The sequence below is a fragment of the Cydia fagiglandana genome, chromosome 10, assembly GCF_963556715.1.
Source record: "Cydia fagiglandana chromosome 10, ilCydFagi1.1, whole genome shotgun sequence".
Classification (NCBI taxonomy): domain Eukaryota; kingdom Metazoa; phylum Arthropoda; class Insecta; order Lepidoptera; family Tortricidae; genus Cydia; species Cydia fagiglandana.
In genome coordinates, this window is record NC_085941.1 from 4,434,642 (window position 1) to 4,453,350 (window position 18,709).

The 18,709-nt window shown below is 39.1% G+C and overlaps 1 protein-coding gene across 1 annotated transcript in view; it reads right to left on the reverse strand.

Moving 5' to 3' along the window:
* Positions 1 to 18,709, reverse strand: part of LOC134668088 (serine proteinase stubble-like) — a 242,815-nt gene that overhangs the window by 196,037 nt on the left and 28,069 nt on the right. The window contains exon 2 of the mRNA XM_063525569.1: positions 13,700 to 13,779. Coding sequence (XP_063381639.1) covers positions 13,700 to 13,718 — 19 coding nt within the window. The 5' untranslated portion in view covers positions 13,719 to 13,779. The remainder of the gene's footprint in view (positions 1 to 13,699; positions 13,780 to 18,709) is intronic.

Below are 18,709 nucleotides of genomic sequence, written 5' to 3' on the forward strand. Positions count from 1 at the left end.
ATGCTATACTATTGTCTCCTGGCTGATGGGACAGAATAACAACAAGAAATAGTTGATCGACCCAATTATTGGCTAGATTTAGTCTAAATTTAGTGCAACACCAACTGTACTGAAAACATAATTCTGACACCAAATCCCAACCGTTTATTTATCAATAAGCTGTTAATCCGTAAGTATGTAATTTGTACTTGTTAAAATAAACAATTCATCTACAAAAACCGTAACAGCATGGCAATTGCACTTGTTCACACTTTTTAGGGTTCCGTACCCAAAGGGTAAAACGGGACCCTATTACATTACTAAGACTTCGCTGTCCGTCCGTCCGTCCGTCCGTCTGTCCGTCTGTCTGTCACCAGGCTGTATCTCACGAACCGTGATAGCTAGACAGTTGAAATTTTCACAGATGATGTATTTCTGTTGCCGCTATAACAACAAATACTAAAAACAAAATAAAATAAAGATTTAAGTGGGGCTCCCATACAGCAAACGTGATTTTTGACCAAAGTTAAGCAACGTCGGGCGTGGTCAGTACTTGGATGGGTGACCGTTTTCTTTTTGCATTTTTTCCGTTTTTTTTTTGCTTTATGGTACGGAACCCTTCGTGCGCGAGTCCTACTCGCACTTGCCCGGTTTTTTATGACAACAAAACGTCACCGTCCGGTCCGATCCGGTCCGAGCCGATGGCCGGAATGATTTAATCGATCCGGGCGTTGATGGTGCTAATGACATTTGAATCGGAATAACGAGTTACAGAGATATGCCTCGGTTGGTTAAATACTTGAGGCTCCGTCGTTATTTTATAGTACCGTAAAACGGGGCGAGTAGGTTTCGCGGGGAGAGGTGGGTTATGAATGGGGAGAGAAGGTTTGAGAGGCGGGTGAGAAGGGATTTTAAGGCTACTGCTACAAAAATAATGTATTCCAATTTAAAATGGAGCTATAGTAATACGCATAATAAAAAAAATCGATCCAACAATCTTCCAAAATCACCTTTGTTTGAAAACCCCTCTCATCCCAAATACGAGGCACTACGGAGTGAGGTGGGTTTTCCTCTTTATCGTCAAAGTTATGAAAACTACCCAAAATAAAATAAAAACTAAAATACAAACGTCCGGAACACTTATTATATACACCATTCAGTTATCATATGTAAAAATAAAATGTTATCGATGTTTGAATTTCAGTTTTGACCCTACTCACCCCATTTTACGGTGCCTATATAATATGTAATACATTTTATGGAATATAAATAACTAAGTGACCCGCCCCGGCTTCACACGAGTAACCCTAAACAAATTATACACCTAAAACTTCGTCAAAATTAATTCTATCGATAGGCGAAAACCGCATGAAAAACCGTTCAGACGGGCTACCGCGAAAACCGAAATTCGCAAATTGCGGGGATCTTTCTCTTTTACTCCAATGAAGGCGTAATTAGAGTGACAGAGAAAAATGCCCGTAATTTGCGATCTTCGATTTTCGCGGTTATAGCCCAGTAGTTTTTGAAATCATCGCGAACATACAGATAGATGCGGCGGGGGACTTTGTTTTATAAGATGTATAGATCGTTTTTTTGCTATTAATGCCGCTAAACCTAAGTAAATGTGATGAAAAAAGCAAAAAAGAATAGCAGTCGTCACAGGCGACCGTACACCTTTACTGGCAGCTTTCTCTTTCAACGGATAGCTTAGACAGCAGGAAAATGCTGCCAAGTTCTTCTGTACCAAGCCGTGTAGGGAGCTTATATTAATTTATTAATTGAAAGATTAGTTTTTATTTATTATATTTTAATTTTTTTATACAGGGTGTTTGGTACATCGTTTGCCAAATTAAAACGGCACGGCAGATAGCTTAAGTCATTTGCTATCTCCGCATCCCTAGAAAAACAAAATTGGCCATGATATTTTTACTACTACGCAAGTAAAAATTTGAAATTTACGAAATACTGTCATAGAAGTGAAAAATTTTTTTTGCACCAAATTAAAAATTTCTAGGCCTGAGAAGATAGCAAATGACTCTACCTATCTGCCATTTTAATTTGGCAAACGATGTACCAAACACCGTGTATAACATTAGTGCTCCGTACAAAACTTCGTTAACGGATAACTTAAGAGACCACTTCGGTCTTATAATTCGGTTAAACTAATGAAAAAATATCTTCTCTAATTCTGTTAGTATCATCCCGATTCTGGATATAATTGTAATGCCAATTACTTTTGCTACAAAGACATTAAGTAGGTGTTAAAAACTTGAGACGGTAAAAAAATGTGTACCTCTCATTAAAACGAGCTAAACTTATAAAAAAAGGTCCGCCTTTTTAACGTCTGACGCCTTCTGTTTGTTAATGAATTTAATGATAAATTATTTCTTTGTTCCATCTAATTAAACCAGAGCAAGGCTTTCTGTCAGAGCTGATAAATAGCTTGGTACAGCCCCTTCTTACGCTTTTCGTGTTTTCGAACAAAGATTTATTACAGTCTTAGAAACTTACTGAGATACGACCTTATAGGTATAGGTACTTCATTAATTAAGCACCTGGGATTCAAATTGGAGGAAAATTTTAACTCAAAAAATTAAACTGTCTCCCTTTTAGTTTTTGTAAAAACTAAACTATACTCAGTAGTATAGCAGGTTGATTTTGCATTGAAATAATTTGCTCAAGTACGACACTTTGAAGGTAAGTATATAAAAGCTTCTCAGGCTGAACTATTCGTTAATAAGCTTATGCAGGCTGCCTGGATTGAACCTATCTTTATTATTCAATTCGGCCTATTTTACTAAAATATTAACACTAGGTTATGCTTTTGGTCGGCATCAGTCTCCAAAGCGTCATAATACTAAATAATAAATTATAGGCTGAGTTTGACCCCTAACTTATACATTGTATACAAACCAAGTACATATAATGTAAAGCAATTGAAGATATACCAGCCTTCTAGGCACCCTTGTACCGAGCGACTACGACTAGGTATTTTTTTTATTTATAAGTGTTTTTATTATTTTATAAAAATGTTATGAATAAATAAATAACATACATACATACACATACATATAATCACGCCTATTTCCCGGAGGGGTAGGCAGAGACCACAGATTTCAACTCGCTACGATCCCGACGTACCCTTTTTCCTTTGGGGTCATTCATTAATTACGTCACACGAATTTATAGGTTTTTTGACCGTCCCCCCCTCCTTGTCACACTTGGTCACATTTGGCAAACCCCTCCCGTAGTGTGACGTCACATTTTTTCTACAAAATCGACAAATCGAATTAAGTAAGTACCCAAGTATTATTAATATTTTATCAAAAAATTTTTGACGATATAAATATTAGTAATTTTATAACCCAAAATTGCTTAGGAAAGAAAATTTAACGAATAAAAACGATTATCGTTTTAAAAACTTGTTATTTAAATGTACAGCTTATAAAATAATTTAAAAAAAAAATCGGTTACTGATGAAGTTAAAGTGACGTCACAAAGTTTGTGTCTCCCCCCTCCCCCATGTCACAATATGTCACATTTTCTTGACCCCCTCCCTCCCCCTAAACGTGTGATGTAATTAATGGATGACCCCTTTCTTCACTTTCATAACATTCCTCATACCTACACGCTGGCCGGTTTAATGTATTAATGTTTAAATAAAATAAATACACATAAAAAAAATGTTGTTGATACTTGTATTATCAAGACCACGCGTATTTTCTCGAAAAAACGACGTAATAAAGAACCTTTAAAGCGCCATAAACCCACTTGACACGAAATTCCGTAGGCTAAATTGTCAGCACAACTTAAAATTTAACGCAAGGAAAAAATGTGAAATTTCGGCACGTCCTCGTAAAAAAGGTAATATAATAGCCAAGCCCGTTTAATTTAAGGTGTAAAACAATTCAATTATGTCCCATTAAGTGGAGTTTAACACGTAATTGTGAATTCGTCGGCGTGTCGCTTATGAAAACTTGCCCCGCGATTCGGTAAGCATCGCCTCGGCTACACCAGAGTAAATTGACCTTGAGATTCGTAACAACTTTACGGTGCGATTCGGGAAATTTATTAGATATTAACTAGATACGATATAGTAAAGATATCTGACGTCCTACGGATAAAGGTACCTTATGGCGGTTGACGCTTACGCTATTATTAAAGCCGCTCCAATATAATTGCAGCGCTATGCGACGTAAGCGCCGGCCTCCATAAGGTACCTTTTCCATGGAACGTCACATATCTTCACTATTTCATATCTAGTGAGTCTCTAATTCATTTCCCGAATCGAGCCGTTATCCTCCTGAGACCCAGAAGCAGTTGTTTTGATTTTGAATTTGGAACCGTTATTAACATAATTAAAGTTCAAAATAGATTGAGAAATATGTACAAAAATTTGTACGCAGGGTCTTAGGAGGGTAGGTAAGGTAAATTTCTGTAGCTATTTAGCAAAATGTAAACAAACCACAATATGGTATTTTATTGAGTAAGAATAATCAGTCAATTAATTTCACTCGATGAGACAAAACTTACAGAACTTTTACTACGTAAGTACTTTTTAGGAACTCAACAAAATTTAAATGAAGCTGCTATTTTCGTGCTATTTTTCTAATAAGAATATATCGGGATGATTTGATTTAAAAAATAATAGTATATTAATTTTGTAATATGTATTTACCTGGCCCTAGTAAAAAAACCTAGAACGAGACGAGACGGATTCTTCAGACATTTTTATTTTGTGTCGTTTAACTTCAAACTCGAGTAAATCCATTGTACCCTCTCAGCAAGTATATATTTGCTGCCTATTACCTTTTCTTAATACTAAAATAGTATACTTAATCTGACAGATGGATTTACCCGAGTTTGAAGTTAAGCGACTCATTTGAGGATAATGAATTATTAATTTTATTTATTTAAAGGCTTCCGGTGACCAGAGGGCTGGCCCATATTTTGCTCAACGGATCAGCATTTGCCATCCAGCAGGGCAATGCGGCCAGCCTTCTGGACACCCTACCGAGCCTCTACGACTTAGGTAAACTTTTATTTATAAGTTTTTAGTATTTTTACCATGTTATAAAAATGTTAATAAATAATTTCCCCCTATTTATTTAAATAAATGCATTTAGTTGAATTTCTCAGGTTGGGTTGTAGGCTACTCTTCTACGGTCATTGAGCAATATCAATATTGCCAGTAAAGTCACGTCAACACCGAATTAATCGGCTGATTGCGATTCCGAAAGCAAACGTAACGCTGACAGCTATTGCGTTGGAAACTTTACCGAAAAGAGACAGCATCTTTTCACTTTCACTAGTTTTAGTGTAATTGGCAGGGCCGCAATTAAGGCCCGGCGCAGACAGCGGGACTGAATGTGCTATTCAAACAACTGAACTTGTTTCGTAGTGCGTAAAATTGTGTTTTTAACCATTTCCAAATAGTCGGAAGTCCATTTGTTTGAATAATTAATGGTGATGTGTGCCGGTTATTATTCATTAGTGGAAACTATGTGGCTTGTGAATGTGTTATCTGATTTACTATACGTGTTGTTTTTGCCTGTTTGTTTCCCAAAGGTTTAAATAAATAAATAAAACTTCGCTGACCCTGATTCGAAATCCCGCCATTTTGAAAGTGAACCCGAACCACACCTCCACTTCACTGATGAAGCGGACAGCAAACGTATGTTATTAGTATCCATTAGTTTATGATGGCCAATACACAGGTAATGAATGTAATGATGAAGTTTAGTGCGCTCTTAAAATTCAATCTATAGTAATTTTGTTCCCAACTAAAGGCTAACCTAAATACAACTTGGTTTAAAACACCAATCTCTAATTAGGTAGAGTAATTATATTATACTACAAAAAACCTCAAAAACACTCTCAGAAACCTGTCTTATATGCGCCAAGCCTTACAACCTTCTATTATATTGTCCGTGTGTTTTCACTTTTTATTAGGGCTGTTCCGGAGCCGCTATCAGCCATTATTATGTCTGTTACAATGACCGTGTAACACACGCGCCGGCGTTGACAGCCGGCCTGAACGGAAAGTATTGTGATGGACGAATCTGCCCTTAAATACACTTTCTCTGTAACCTTATGGTGCGTCCAGACAGCGAATACGCAGCAAATTTTGTTTTAGATTGCGCTTCTTATGTGAGCCTTGCAGTTATTGACCCTGCCTACGAAGCAAGAGGTCCCGAGTTCTAATCCCGGTAAGAGCATTTATTTGTGTGTTTATCACGAACGATACGACTGGAGCGGCGTTAATAATAGCGTAAGCGCCATCCGCCACAAGGTACCTTTACCCGTGGGACGTCACATTTATTTATCTAAAGAATTCTAGTCTAGTCGCCCCGTATCCACAATATAAGCTTTATTTAATATTTACATCTTTCACGTTTTGAACACATATTAACTCACATTTATAGACGGGACCACGAGCAGTGAAACCTGTGTCAAACGTCGGTAAATAAAGGTCATAAAATAAATTCGCAAATGTGAGTTAATAGGCTTTATAACAAGTACATTTATATAATAATAGAGTATAAGCTTTATTTAGTCTGACTGAGATTGTCCCCAGACATATTTTTCATCTAAAGGGGCCCACTGATTAATAGTCCGCCGGACGGTATCGGCCTGTCAGTTAGAACAAAGTTTTGACAGTTCCGAACAACTGACAGGCCGATACCGTCCGGCGGACTGTTAATCAGTGGGCCCCTTAATAAGTAAAAGTCACGGGACAGTAAACGTGTGCGCGTCGCGGCGCATTTTCTACTCGTAGGTGTGGACGCACCCTTAGCGTAGAATTCTATCGTGACAGTACACTTTTGATATGTTACCATCATGTTTTTTTTTAATAGTGCGATTCCCCATTGTATTCGTCATCATAAAATGATTTAAATATGGTAGGTACGCCCTGACAGTAAACAAGTTATTGGACAGATTTTTAACTTTTGATACATGTAAGCTTGTAAAAAGGGGTGAAATCAATATGTTCAATAAAATAAGTATGTATTTATAAAGATCTTGATTACAATTAGTTTTGTAATTATATTATTAAAAAAAAAAACACAAAACACAGTTCATGCACACGCATGTTACTATTTTAAACATTTTTGCAAAATATTCGTAAAAACTAACATTTTAGCTGTTTCCAACATGTCAGAAGCAAAATGCGGTTGAAACTCGTTATAAATGTAAAGCTGTGAGTGAAATAACCCGTCATATTTCTCTTCCCTCGACGGACAGAATTCTGCTAAAATGTACGAAATGCACAACTAGGTCCTAACTTTTGTACATTAAAAATGTATGTAAACGTACAAAAGCTATCGTATTGTATGTGTATAAATGAGGTGGCTATACTTATTAGTTATTTTAGGTTGACATTTATTATTATAACAATTATCAGGGAGACTAAGCTTTGCTAGGAAAACATATAAAAAACCGGCCAAGTGCGAGTCGGACTCGCGTTCCAAGAGGTTGGTTTCGCTCAATAGTCTCTTTAATACTAACCGTATTAAAGAGACTATTGAGCGAAACCAAGGCTCCAAAGTGTTCGCAAAGGACAAGTCTATTGGGCAAAGCCAGCTGACAAAGCTGAAACGGGAAGATGGCAGCATAGCGTCGAGCAAAGCGGAGGTTTTAGGTGAGATCGAGAGGTTCTATGGACAGTTATACACTTCGATCGCAAAGCCCGTTGACAGCTTGGTAGGAGATCCAAGAGCCAAGCTGTCCCGACATTATACCGAAGATATCCCGGACATCAGTCTGTACGAGATTAGGATGGCCCTGAAGCAGCTTAAGAACAACAAGGCGCCGGGCAAAGACGGAATCACTTCAGAGCTTCTGAGAGCGGGTGGAACACCGGTACTTAAAGTCCTCCAGAAGCTCTTTAAGTCCGTCTTGTCCGAGGGCATAACGCCTGAAACATGGAATAGAGGCGAGGTGGTGCTGTTCTTCAAAAAAGGTGATAACAACCTATTGAAGAACTACAGACCCATCACGCTTCTGAGCCATGTCTATAAGCTGTTTTCAAGGGTCATCACGAACCGTCTCGAACACAGACTTGATGACTTCCAGCCTCCCGAACATGCCGGTTTCCGAAAAGGCTATAGTACCATAGACCACATCCATACGCTGCGGCAAGTTATACAGAAGACCGAAGAGTATAACTTGCCATTATGCTTAGCGTTTGTGGACTATGAGAAAGCCTTCGATTCGGTGGAAACATGGGCGGTGCTTGAGTCTCTTCAGCGATGCCATATTGACTATCGGTACATCGAAGTGTTGAAGTGTTTGTATAGTAACGCCACCATGTCGGTCCGAGTACAGGAGCAGAACACGAGGGCGATTCCATTGCGAAGAGGCGTAAGGCAGGGAGACGTTATCTCTCCGAAACTGTTTACTGCCGTAATGGAAGACGCCTTCAAGCTCCTGGAATGGGAAGGACTTGGCATCAACATCAACGGCGAATACATCACTCACCTTCGGTTTGCCGACGATATCGTAGTCATGGCAAAGTCGATGGAGGAACTCAGCATGATGCTCGATGACCTCAACCGAGTTTCACAACGGGTGGGCTTGAAAATGAACATGGACAAGACGAAACTTATGTCAAATGCCAATGTTGTGCCCATCCCAGTCTCTGTTGGGAACTCGGTACTCGAAGTTGTTGACTCGTACATCTAACTAGGACAAGTAGTCCAATTGGGTAGGTCCAACTTCGAGAAAGAGGTCAACCGCCGAATCCAACTCGGTTGGGCAGCGTTCGGGAAACTACGTAATGTCTTTTCGTCCGACATACCTCAGTGCCTCAAGACGAAAGTCTTTAATCAATGTGTGTTACCAGTGATGACTTACGGCTCCGAAACGTGGTCTTTCACTATCGGCCTCATCTCAAAACTCAAAGTCGCTCAACGAGCTATGGAGAGGGCTATGCTCGGAGTTTCTCTACGTGATCGAATCAGAAATGAGGAGATCCGTAGACGAACTAAAGTCACCGACATAGCCCACCGGATTAGCAAGCTGAAGTGGCAATGGGCAGGCCACATTGCACGCAGAGAAGATGGCCGATGGGGTCGAAAAGTGCTCGAGTGGAGACCACGGACTAGCAAGCGCAGCGTAGGACGTCCACCCACAAGATGGACAGACGATCTTGTTAAGGTCGCCGGAAGACGCTGGATGCGGGTCGCTTCCAACCGGCACGTATGGAGGTCCAAGGGGGAGGCCTATGTTCAGCAGTGGACGTCTTATGGCTGAGATGATGATGAGTAACAAAAATTGCTCGTTTAAATGTATTAGATTTAATATAAAATCATTTATAAATGTACCTACCTATTTATTAGCACCTGCTAATAAATATTAAAAATAAAAATGTTGGTACTTGTATGCACATTATCATAAAACTCATTTTTCCAGCCTATTTTTAAAGACGAACTATCCGAGCACGAGCACATTTAAAGCATGTTTACAGAACCGGTGACAACTACAAAGTATAGAGTTACCGAAAACGTGTTAGGGTTATTAGGGCAGCAATAATTCGGTAACGGTATCCCTTTGATTTTTGGGAACACACTGGCGAAGCGTATGGGCTTCAGCGAGCAAATAAATGGATATGCAAATAGGTGCGTCGTTCTCGAAATTGTGGGTCTGCGGTCAGACTCAATTCCGTCAAACCTGTCATACATTTAATATAAGTAGGGTTTGCAATCCGGATCCGAAATGTATGAAATTATCCGGATCTGGATCTGGATCCGCGGATCTTCCCATACATTTCGGATCCGTCGTGCAAACCCTAAATATAAGTATAGTATGGTTAGACGGAGTTTAGACTCAGGCACAAATCTAAAGAATTACCCAGGTAAAGGTGACAGTCCATTTCCAACGACAGCTGCATTACTGTTCATTATACTATGGAAATTGACAATTACACCGACGCGTTCAGTACTAGTATAGTGCAGCTGCGGTCAGAAATGGAATGTTACCATAAATGTGAATATTCTCGTATTTGTTGTTATAGCGACAACAAATACATCATCTGTGGAAATTTCAACTAGCTATCACGGTTCAATGTGATACCTACAGCCTGGTGACAGACAGAGGGACAGTGGAGGCTTAGCAATAGAGTCCCTTTTACCTTTTGGGTACGGAACCCTAAAAACGATAATGTGAAACCGCTTTTAGTTGTAATCGCACCAAAATTTATGCGTGGGAGCTTTACATACGACCTTTCATACTTGAATTATTAAACTCTTAAAATCCAGGGCTAAACTTCCTCTTCTTCTTCGTTACACTCTTGCCAGAGACCTCTCTGTGTGTTTTTTGATTATGTAGAATTTTGAACGATTCGGTTAGCGACACGTCGCCATTCCTCCCGTAGAGCTGCTTTCCGTGAGCATTCGCTTACTGTGGCCGACAGCCGACACACTGGCTTTGATTTGGTCGGTCCATCTCATTGGCGATCTTCCTCTAGTCCTGTCACCTCCCACTCTTCCTTGCACAACTAGACCTTCTATGGATGTTCCGTCTCGCCGAGACAGGTGTCCAATGAAGTTGAGGATCCGAGTTTTGGCCATAGACTAAAATTAGACTTAATTATAAAGCCAATAAACTTTCATCATATAAAACAAATCACTTTCACTACGTGAATAATGTACGCGCGAAAAATGCAAATATTCGCGATGACCGACTGCCCTGGTTACCAACCCGCATTTAATTACGCGTTACCCACCGCTCGGGAGTGAGTAATGTGTTTGTCCACAAGTGCTAATTAACTTGCTGTGGATGCTGCATGAATTTTAAATTGCTGTAAAACACCGATCACTTGTCCAATAGATTAGTTATCCAAGTCTTAGAGGATATTACCAAATCGATTGGCCATTATCAGACGTTTACCTCTCTCGGAAATAGGCGGCCAGTGGTCATACACATTGTATGGACTGACGTTTATCTGACATGGCTATTTTTTACGTTTTGTATATATTTGACGTGCCCCTCCCCCGCAAAAATCGGCAGATTATTTTGTACCGAAAATTACAGACATAGCGTTTCCGTGTGGTAATACCTTCTAAGATCGAAGTCGTTCATCACACTGACAATTATCGCCTGTCATTGACAATTCACCGTACACCACTGGTCCAACAAGTAAACATTCAAGCTATCTATGTACTCTTACCATCAGCTGTAAAAGTGCATGGCGACTTTATCAATGACTTCATTTATAATTTCTCCATGCAATTTCGCACTGTACCTTCGCAGCTCACTGGCAGCACTCACTCGCAGGTAATATGTACCGAACCAGAAATATACAGATAACTGTCGGTGTCAGGAGTCAATTATCAAGATGGTGAAATAGGCGCCAGGACGGCAATTGTCGTGAATACTTCTGCTGCCACTGCCAAATACAAGGAACATACGGCTTGCGTGTGTCAAAAGTGACGTTTCTTCAAACAAAACCCTCTCTTTTAAAACTTTTTTGATTGGATATCCAATCCAATCGTATCTTTGAGAAATTTTTGACGTACTACCTATCTTAAAGTTAGAATCAGGCTGATAGTCATAGCCAGGGCGGCGCCACAGTCATGCATGCACGCATATACAAAACAAATTGTAATGTTAATGGACCTAGTAAAAGAGAGCCTTTGTAAGAATGCTGTTTGAAATGGAGTCTATGGATGGTAATCTATGCCGTAAAAGGGGATATCATTTTATTTTTAAGTGCGCGTGATGATAGTCCATTTATTTTGTAATTGCAAAGTAAATAAGTGGTTTTCGTTATTGAGAGGTATTAATTAAGGATGTGGAAAAACTAGCCAATTTTAATATCCCTCGATGCTTAAGGTGTGCAAAACAATGTCAGGATATGACAGACGGCGCGATTCGGGAAATGTATTAGACATTCACTAGTAGATATGAAATAGTAACGATATGTGACGTTCCACGGCAAAAGGTACCCAATGGCGGTTGGTGCTTACGCTATTATTAACGCCGCTCCAATATGATTGCGGCCATAAGGTACCTTTTGTCGTGGAACGTCACATATCGTTACTATTTCATATCTAGTGAATGTCTAATTCATTTCCCGAATCGCGCCGAGAAACTCATAAGGTCATAAGCTTCTACAATGCCTTGTCTCTATTGTTCAATGGGCTACCGTAGTTTAATTTTCATGCTTAATTTGTGTGGTATGTTTATTTTTATATTGATGAGCAATGAAGAATTTTATTGTATTGTATTTGTATTGCAATGATTGGGATCTCCTGGTTCCGATACTGTTTTTATAATATAGAAAACTAAGAACTAAACTAAGTTCACTTTGTACACATTTACTGTTTTCTCTCTGTGTTATGTACAGTGAAACCTGGATAAGTGGGATCTCAAGGGACGAGCAAATTTGTCTCACTTAAAGAGGTTTTCCACTTACACAGGCTCCCAGGTAGCCAGGTACAAATAAATTTCTGTCTCATTTACAGAGGGTTCCATTAATAGAGTATATTTCAGTTATAGAGGTGGTTAATAAGGTATTTAGTAATTATCTTTAAAAATAAATAAGGTAAAATAATCCTTGTCCCTAAATATTTTTTAAGTCTGTTTGAATATTTCTTTGAATTTATTTTGAATGATTCTCCAAAGGATAGATATTTCCAAATTAAATTAAATTTGATACGGACTTCATAGCGAATTAGAAATTTAATAAATGAAAATTTATTTTTTCGTGTTACTTATCAAAATTTCAGCTTTCAATTCGATAGTTTTAACTACTTACATAAATTAACTAAATCAAACTTGAAGTTGTTTAGACACAATTAGGCAAATGCGGAATTTGTGGATAGACTAAGAGTAAGTAAGAATACGGAAATTGTTCAATAAAGTCTAAGTTAGAGACGTCATAGATTGACGTTATCTCAGATACAGAAGTCAATTCCCTATAAAATTCTAAAAAACAATTAGGAAAATGTAATCTTATAAATATAGTCTCAGTAAAAGAGGTAAAATACACTCTCTGTCTCAATTATAGAGGTAAATGGAACTATAAAATCACAACAACGAATCTCAGTTATAGAGGTTCGTTTTTTCTCAGTAACAGAGGTAATTCAGTGCTAAAGTGTCGGGACCGCACCATGAGTCCCAGCTATAGAGGTTTCTCACTTATCCAGGTCCCACTTAACCAGGTTTCACTGTATTTGTTTTGTGCAATAAAGTGTTTACTACTACTACTCCTACTGCTACTACTACCACAGAATAAGTATTAGTATTATCATACAGAACGGCGACGCACCGCCCCGCCCCGACTCGCATTACCTCACCCCGCGACTGGCCGCGACATGAATCTGGCGGACTTCTGACGTCCCGTCCTCTCAGTAAAGCGACTCACCCACACATACACAATGACGCATGTACAGATGTGCCGCGCACACATATAAACGCAAATGATTTTTAATGTATGGAGAGTCCGCCCTGTGCTACTACTACTATATGTAGTCCGACCACTTAAATGGGTCCTAGCCTGAGTAGCCTGCGCGGTACGGGGGCGACGGGGTAGGACGACGTGCGGGTGGCGAGGAAGGTGCGGGCGGCAGGCGTACGGCGCCCGCACCTTCCCCGCTGCCCTTAGTCGTCCTACCCCGTCGCCCCCGTACCGCGCAGGCGAGGACTCATTTAAGCGGTCGGTCTATACTACTACTACCTACTCCTAAAACTAATAGAGATCAGTTGGTGTACAAACCTGGTGCGCGGGCATTCATGTGTCGTTCCCGGGCGCTCGCGGCGCATCACCGCACGCGGCGCGCCTGCTACACACGCACCCTGCAACAACAACACAAATCATATAAATTAAATAATATAACATAAGAAAACATATTCTGGAGGAGAGAAGCTGCAAATCGGGCTGCTTGGAGGAGATTTGGAGAGGCGTATGCCCAACAGTGGGCGCATATTCGCTGAGGAAAAAGAAGAAGAAGGAGAAGATAACATAACATAAAAACTTTTTACAAAAAAAAGAAAACCGACTTCAAAAAGGATGAAATAAAATATTATCCTTTTTAAGTCTATGCGTTACCAACTGATATGTTTGAAGTCGGTGCCAAGCCAACTTTTGAAGCATACCATGATTTTGGTGCGATTCGATAAGGATGTACGTTGGATTGCCTTACACGACGACAATGAACGTACTTTTTGTAGGTACAGTCGACGTTAAAATATGTTTACACTTTTCGTCTTATTACAAAGGAGTAAGGTGCAAAAGTGTAAACATATCTTTGACGTCGACTGTACCTAAGAACACACCTCAGAACATACGATCAAACCTTCCACAGTTCGTACCATGTTTGTCGGCACGCAAGCGTGGGATTGGGACTGAAGTTATTTCCCGTCCCTTATTCAGAGGACTACATTTCAAAATATAAAACAATTCAAGGAATTTACTTTCTTGCCAAATTTCATCTAAAGCGGTTCAGTTGTTTAGCTATGAAAAGGCGACAAAGAGGCAGACAGAATTACTTACACATTTACAATAGTTATTAGTACAGTTCTAATGGGATTTATAGTCATAAAGCTGATTATTTTTGACGGGTATTGTTACTACTTGGCTTGGCACCGACTTCAAACATATCAGTTGGTAACGCATAGACTTAAAAAGGATAATATTTTATTTCATCCTTTTTGAAGTCGGTTTTCTTTTTTTTGTAAAAAGTTTTTATTTTTCCATTTTTAGTTTTAACGCATTGTTAAGAGCGCGACGCATGAATGAAAAACAACATCATGATTAATACTAAATTCGTGTACCTACTTTAATAAATATGTAATCAGGAATTTTCTCGAGTCCGACTGGGAAATTATAATTCCTGTCACTACACTAAATCCATCCTCTGCCCCGCCACTGACCCAATCCCTCAACCCCCCCGATCACTCTACCTCACAGCGCATCAACCCCTGATCCATGTCGTACCCCTCGGCCCTGAACCAGCAGCCCTTCAACCACCCTTACCCGACCCCTTAACTCCTAACCCTAACCCCCGATCAGTAGCCTTACCAGCTTACCAAGAGTTTGACATCGATTTATTCGCTAGCGCATGTAGCGTAGCTTTCTTTGCATCTCGCTCGTACTCGCATATTAGTGCGAGCGAGATGCAAAAGAAGTAAGTTTCGAAGAAATTAGCGTCGCTAACTTAGCGAATATGTCAATGTCAAACTCGTGGTAAGGCTACACTTGCACTACATCAAATTGGCGGTGTTCGGAAGCAAATGCTCGAGTTACTTTAGAAAACACCGAAATCACTTTACACGTGCCTTTAAAAACTGAGGAGTTCCCTCAATTGCTCATGGAGCCCATCATCAGAACAGAACCAAATTAAAATGGGACCAACTCGGAGGTAGCTCCTTTCAAACAAAAAAAGAATTATTCAAATCGGACTACGGATGTCGGAGTAATCGGTGAACGTACATAGAAAAAAAAAAAATAGCCACAACCGAATACAGAACCTCCTCCTTCTATGAAATGGAAGTCGGTTAAAAAACAACTAGAACGTACGCAGGGAGCGTACAATTTTTTGTACATATTCCAAAATCTATTTTGAACTTTTATTGTGTAACTAAGGGTCCCAATTTCAAAAACAAAACAATTGCTTCTGGGTCTCTGGAGGTTAACAAAGTTAAAAAAATGTGAATAACGTTATTTAGCAAAAAACCTACAACGGTTCTGATAAACACCATTAATCATATTGAATCCTTTCATGTATAACCACATCATTAATTCCAGGCCATTATAATACTCACTCTTCCACAGTTTACAATAGGTTCCCGTCAATTACTATCATGTAACGTTACCTTTTATAAAAAACGCGATTCAATACTTTTCAATGAAAAGACGCAAAAAAGTCATTCATCCTTTAACAGTCCAGTTAACAAGGAAGATATATTAGCATTTTATCGCCTTTAAATGTGCTAAGATCATTGCACCTTATTCAATAGTAATAAGGTCATGTTTTAAAGTTAATTCGGGCACACACGGTACATGTTCCTTATAACTACTGTCTAAACAAAATTCTAGTTCTGCTGCGTCTGGGTTTTCCTCTACCCCGCTTGCGTCCTATCCGCCCCTCCTGGATGGTTTTAATGAAGTGGTAGTGTCGTATTGTCAGACACTTAGTCAAATCATTTTTAGTGTTCCGTACAAAACTTTGTTTACGGAACACTTATTAAATTACGTATGTAATATTTGTAATAACGTCTAAAATAAGGAAAATAAACTCTAAACGGCACTTAACCAACCTTTCTTTTTACATCGAAACTAAACCGAGCCACTCCGCCTTAAAGCCGCAAAGTACTAAATTGCACTTTTTAGCGCGACTGTGCTACGCAGAAAGTACAAAGGGGGTCAACGGCTGCTTTTAAAGCCATTTATTGACCTAGGCCGGGTACAGTCACTGTCAAAAATGTTTTATTAGTGTAATGATGATGGCTAAGAAGCGGTTAAACGACATAAAAATCGTTAATGGATTTCGTACGTGCGTTTGTTTCTCGCAAACCCACAATGCACCAGTAAAAAAAAACCTGAATGGGCAACTAATACATTTAAGGGGCCCACTGATTAACAGTCCGCCAGACGGTATCGGCCTGTCAGTTAGAACAAAATTTTGACAGTTCCGAACAACTGACAGGCCGATACCGTCCGGCGGACTGTTAATCAGTGGGCCCCTAGGTGTTCGAGAACTCAAGTGATGACAGGTCCTTGACGATATTATTAATATTATTTTGCTCGATTATTACATTTACTTTTTATTTAGTATTTCACGCATTATAATTGTTACATACCTATAGGCGTGGTAACCCATTTGAGACTGCTTAGAGACCGAGCTAAGATATTGTGGTGTAAAGTTTCGTTATTAAACGTCAGTGTCAGAAATTTTACATCAATGATGATATTTCCACACTGTCATTGCAAATTTAATGCAGAGGTAGCTTGGACATACTCTACTTGCTACACTTTTTAATTTAATTTAATTAATTTATAATAGCCTTATGCCAATTGAAGAGAAAAATTTCTACACGAATATAACGACCGAGACTATACTAATAATGTATGAAAGTCGTTCAAAGTCAGACGGGCCCTCATAACTCTGTAGGTTAAGAGTCACCCGGCCCTTATGATAGATCCTCGGACCAGAGGGTCGTATGAACCAAATTAGGTTTACGATGTAAGGGCTACTTGTTCAAGTAGTATAGTAAGTGTAGTAATTTGAACATTTTCAGCAGTTTTTTATCTTTCAGAAATTTGTTTAAGACTCAAAGATTATGGATTTAGAATTTATAAACCCAGAGAAGCGTATGAACCAAATTAGGTTTACGACGTAAGTTCTACTTCTTCTAGTAAAGCATTGAAGGAATGAAAATTGAATAGACTTTTTTTATTGTACGATGTTAACTTAAAAGAATAAACTTTTTAGGTTTTGTGTTAGGGTTCCCCTACATATGTCGACGCGGAATCGGTAAAATCCGATACGAAAAAGCTTTATCTCCGCGCAATAAGAGCGAAAAAGCCGTCGACCTGTCGTATATCTGGGGAGACCCTTAGACTTACGAAGCCCTTCTGCTATCTATATAAAAACGTAACGTTTAGAAAATGTATATTGAAATTATTGGCAAAACATGCAGTTGCTAACCGTTACATTGGGAAATCATACAAATTATTATATGAAGTTGCCACGTGATCATTCTGGCGCTATCTATAAAGCTTTGACAGAGTTGCCAACCCCAATTTGGTCAATACATTTTATTTAGTTTCCCACCATATTGAGACGGCACGTAACACAGAACTTGGAAGCCATAGAAGTCAAACGTATTAGCGACACATTCCCAAGTTGGGTGATTTCCACTTCGCCGGGACTGATTGAGTTAGTAGTTTCGAGACACCCTACAATTGCCTTATTTCGGTGTTTATATTGCTATCGCTATTGACTTCATATCTCCTTTTAAGTGAGGAGCATGCTTCACATGACGGTCACGCCAGATTACGGAAATGTTTGGGTACCAGACTACCAGTCACCACACGGGATTGTTATGCCATTTATGGTTCTCGCTAAATTGGAAATTCTATAGCGTACACGTATTAAACAAGCAATTTAGCTAAGACCCTAAATGGCGCAACAATCGCGGCACGTGATATATACCTAAATGTAAAGATCGAATCGTTATATTGTTATTATGAGTTTTCGGTTTCGGTTTTTTATTTGCAAATTTTTGTATGGCAATCGAAATCCTCCATTTCCAAAATTGAAGGAATCCTTTATCTATAAAATTTTCCTTTATTTTGTAAACTTTTCACATCTTATGTGTAATTGTTATCATAATCATAGAGTTTGCGATAGCGATCCCTTACACAATCAAGACAAAAAGTGAATTTGTACGACCCTTCTGACTAGTTCTGACCCGATACTCGGCTAACAAGTTTTTCCTTTTCGGTGATAGAACAACTGCGCGAGCACCTATGTATTATAAAGTTGGATATACATCTTGTTACAATGTGTATACCAAGGATGTAATGCTTAAGGTTTGCCTTTAACTCGTCGACTGAAGGTTCATTTTTGAATAATTTAATAGCATTTCGTAGTAGTAATTTTAAAGATGAGCAAATCTTGATTCTGTCATTGGAGTTGTTAATTTTCAGCTTAAAAAAACTGAAATATATAATCAAGAAAGTTTACATTTTCTTCTTTAGAAAACGAAGGCCCCATGAAGT